Genomic DNA, 2,996 nt, shown 5'->3' with positions numbered 1-2,996 from the left:
TCAGCTTAGAGGGAACACTGCCGCAGACCACCCTCGGAAACAGAACTCTGGGGAAGGGGCAAGTGAGACAGCTCACCCACCAGAACTGACCGGGCAGGAGCAGGAGCCAAGGCCAGGCCCGGAGCGACAAGGGTCACGGGTATGGCAGGCCAGGTGAGGCAAAGGTGATTTGCTAAAGAGTGAGGATTTGCCAGGGCGAAGGGAGCGGGCGAGCCTGGGTTCCTTCCACACACGTGGCACAAGCAGCCCAGTTCTATGAACCGGAAGGATGTGGCACAAATCTAGCCGCAAAAAGGCCACTGAGCTCTGGCCCTGAGCACCTGCTGCTGTGGATCAGGGATTTTTTCTCCCGTGTCAGAAGCCGGGGCTCAAGCGCTACCCTCCCTGCTCTTTTGCTCTCACAACGCATCAGGTTTTTGGACGATGCCCCTGTCATGCAAAATAGCCTCCATTTTTGTTTGATTCCCCCATTTGCACCTGGCTGGATGACCTTGGGCAAGTCATAGTTCTGATAAGAGCTGTTCTTGAAAAAGAGCTGTTTCTGTCAAGAGCTCTCTCAGCCCCACCTGCCTCCCAGGGGGTGTCTGTTGTGGGGAGTGGGAGGGAAGGGAGTTTGTCAGTCGCTCTGAGACACCTTTGGGGAGTGAAGGGCCATGGGCAATCTCTTCTTCTTCTTGATGGACCATAGAACAGGGTCACCTCTAGTGTGCAAAGCAGAACAGCAGGATTCTTCTTGAGACGCCACAATCCAGAACGTAGCCCCTGTGCCCCTTACAAAGACTTGTCCTCTGGAAAGGGGGGGCAGAGATTTTGCACAGCAGAGGCTCCATGGCTATGAGGACTACAGGGAGAGAAGGCGGCAGCTGTTACTGACGACCTCCAAGCTCAGCAGATTTGGGTAGTGAAGGGCCATGGGGTATAAATCCAATCTCTTCTTCTTCTTCTTGGTGGACCATAGAACAGGGTCACCTCTAGTGTGCAAAGCAGAACAGCAGGATTCTTCTTGAGACGCCATGCTCCGGTAGGTAGCCCCTGTGCCTCTTGCAAAGACTTGTCCTCTGGAAAGGGGGGGGGGGATTTTGCACAGCAGAGGCTCCACGGCTATAAGGACCACGGGGAGAGAAGGCGGCAGCTGTCCCAGACGACCTCCAAGCTCAGCAGAAAACGTTGTGACAAAGAACAAAAGTCTCTCTCCCCCCCCCCCCCCCCCCCCCAGCAGCATACCTGCTTCCACCCATAGAAGTGCATGCTGGTCAGTTTGCCGTAGTTGGGCTCTGCGATGTGGATGTTCAGGGACTGGCTCTGGTCGATGAAAGCCCCTCGGTCCGCGGCCATCTTGAGCACGGTCTTCTGGGAGATCTCCCAGACGGTCTTGTAGAGCTGCTTCAGGTCCTCTGGAATCTCGGGAATGTTCTGAAAGGCAGGAAAGGTTGCGAGTCTGAAGGATGTGGTGGTGACAGAGGCATATACATATTGAAGAAGAAGAAGAAGAAGAAGAGATTGGATTTATACCCCACCCTTCACTCGGAGTCTCAGAGGGGCTCACAGTCTCCTTCCCTTCCCTTCCCTTCCCCACAATAGATACCCTGTAAGGTAGGTGGGGCTGAGAGAGCTCTGAGAGAAGAACTGTAACTTCATGGGGAGGAGTGGTTAAGTGCGCGGACTCTAATCTGGGAGAACCGGGTTTGATTCCCCACTCCTCCACTTGCAGCTGCTGGATGACCTTGGGCAAGCTGTAGTTCTGACAAGAGCTGTCCTTGAAAAGAGCAGTTTCTGTCAGAGCTCTCTCAGCCCCACCTACCTCACAGGGTGTCTGTTGTGGGGAGGGGAAGGGAAAGGAGTTTGTAAACCGCTCTGAGACTCTGAGTGAAGGACGGGGTATAAATCCAATCTCCTCCTCCTCCTCCTCTCCAGTTTGGTGTAGGAGAGCCAGTTTAAATCAGGGGTCTCCAGTGACAGTTTGGTGCAGTGGTTAGGAGCACGGACCCTAATCTGGGAGAACCGGGTTTGATTCCCCACGCCTCCATGTGCAGCTGCTGGTGTGACCTTGGGTCAGTCACAAGTTCTCTCAGAGCTGTTCTCTCAAGGGCAGTCCTCGAAAGAGCTCTCTCAGCCCCACCTACCTCACAGGGTGTTGTCTGTCTGTTGTGGGGAGGGGAAGGGAGAGGAGATTGTGAGCCGCTCTGAGACTCCTTCGGGTAGTGAAGGGCAAGGGGAATAAATTCAATCCTTCTTCTGTGGACAGAGGCCTGAGCACCCTTTCCTTCCCTGACTGCCTTCTTGCTCGCTCTCTCTCTCTCTGGCAAGAGGCAGAGGGACCTTGGTTGTCTCGCACCCACCTGAGCTGTGAGTCTCAAGCTAGGGAAGGCAGGGGCCAGCCATCAACACCAGATAGGCGCATCCCTCTAGAAAACTCAGGGCCTGGTCCAAGAAGACTCCAGCCATGGGAAGCAGCCCGAGCGACCTCTACTTCCAACTCTTCCCCTCACTCCAGATACACACCAGGGCTCACTAGGATTCAACAGTGGGTGGGTGGCAATGTTCCCTCTAAGCCGAGTGAGTGTGAGCCAGCTCACAGTTTTTTAGCCTCCGGCTCACAAATTTTCGTAAACTGACTGATGTGGTAGCAAAACCGCTCGCTTACAACTTTCATGCCAGTCCCTCACCAAGTAGAATTTTTTTTGCTCACAGGACTCCACAACTTAGAGGGAGCATTGGTGGGTCGGGGGACAGACGCCTTCACAAGATCACGGGACCAAAGTCTTTCTGCAAGATCGTTGTGCAAAAATGCACATCCCCAAGAAAACGTGAGCCCTGGCATGCAGCAAACTGTTTATAGATTTTAGCAAATTTTTTGATTCAGCGAGCTGTACTGGGGATGTTAACATTACACATAACCAGTGGATACCTGGGCAGAAGAGCTGCCAACGAATACTGTAAAACAAAAGACAAGCGAGGCACCAGAGTAGATTTGAGTCCAGAAGTACCTCGGAGAC

General features: G+C 53.7%; 1 protein-coding gene across 1 annotated transcript in view; it reads right to left on the bottom strand.

Moving 5' to 3' along the window:
• Nucleotides 1-1,224: 1,224 nt before the first annotated feature.
• The window catches only part of LOC107117058 (ribonucleoside-diphosphate reductase large subunit-like), a gene marked incomplete at its 3' end in the record, with an annotated part of 5,881 nt that continues 4,109 nt past the window's right edge, over nucleotides 1,225-2,996 (bottom strand). The window contains exon 3 of the mRNA XM_015419090.1: nucleotides 1,225-1,413. Within this exon, the coding sequence (XP_015274576.1) occupies nucleotides 1,225-1,413 (189 nt within the window). The remainder of the gene's footprint in view (nucleotides 1,414-2,996) is intronic.

The sequence above is a fragment of the Gekko japonicus genome, unplaced genomic scaffold (genome assembly GCF_001447785.1).
Source record: "Gekko japonicus isolate JY-2015 unplaced genomic scaffold, Gekko_japonicus_V1.1 scaffold8868, whole genome shotgun sequence".
Lineage (NCBI taxonomy): Eukaryota > Metazoa > Chordata > Lepidosauria > Squamata > Gekkonidae > Gekko > Gekko japonicus.
The sequence above is the reverse complement of the archived record's forward strand: the minus strand, read 5'-3'. Positions and strand labels throughout refer to the sequence as shown.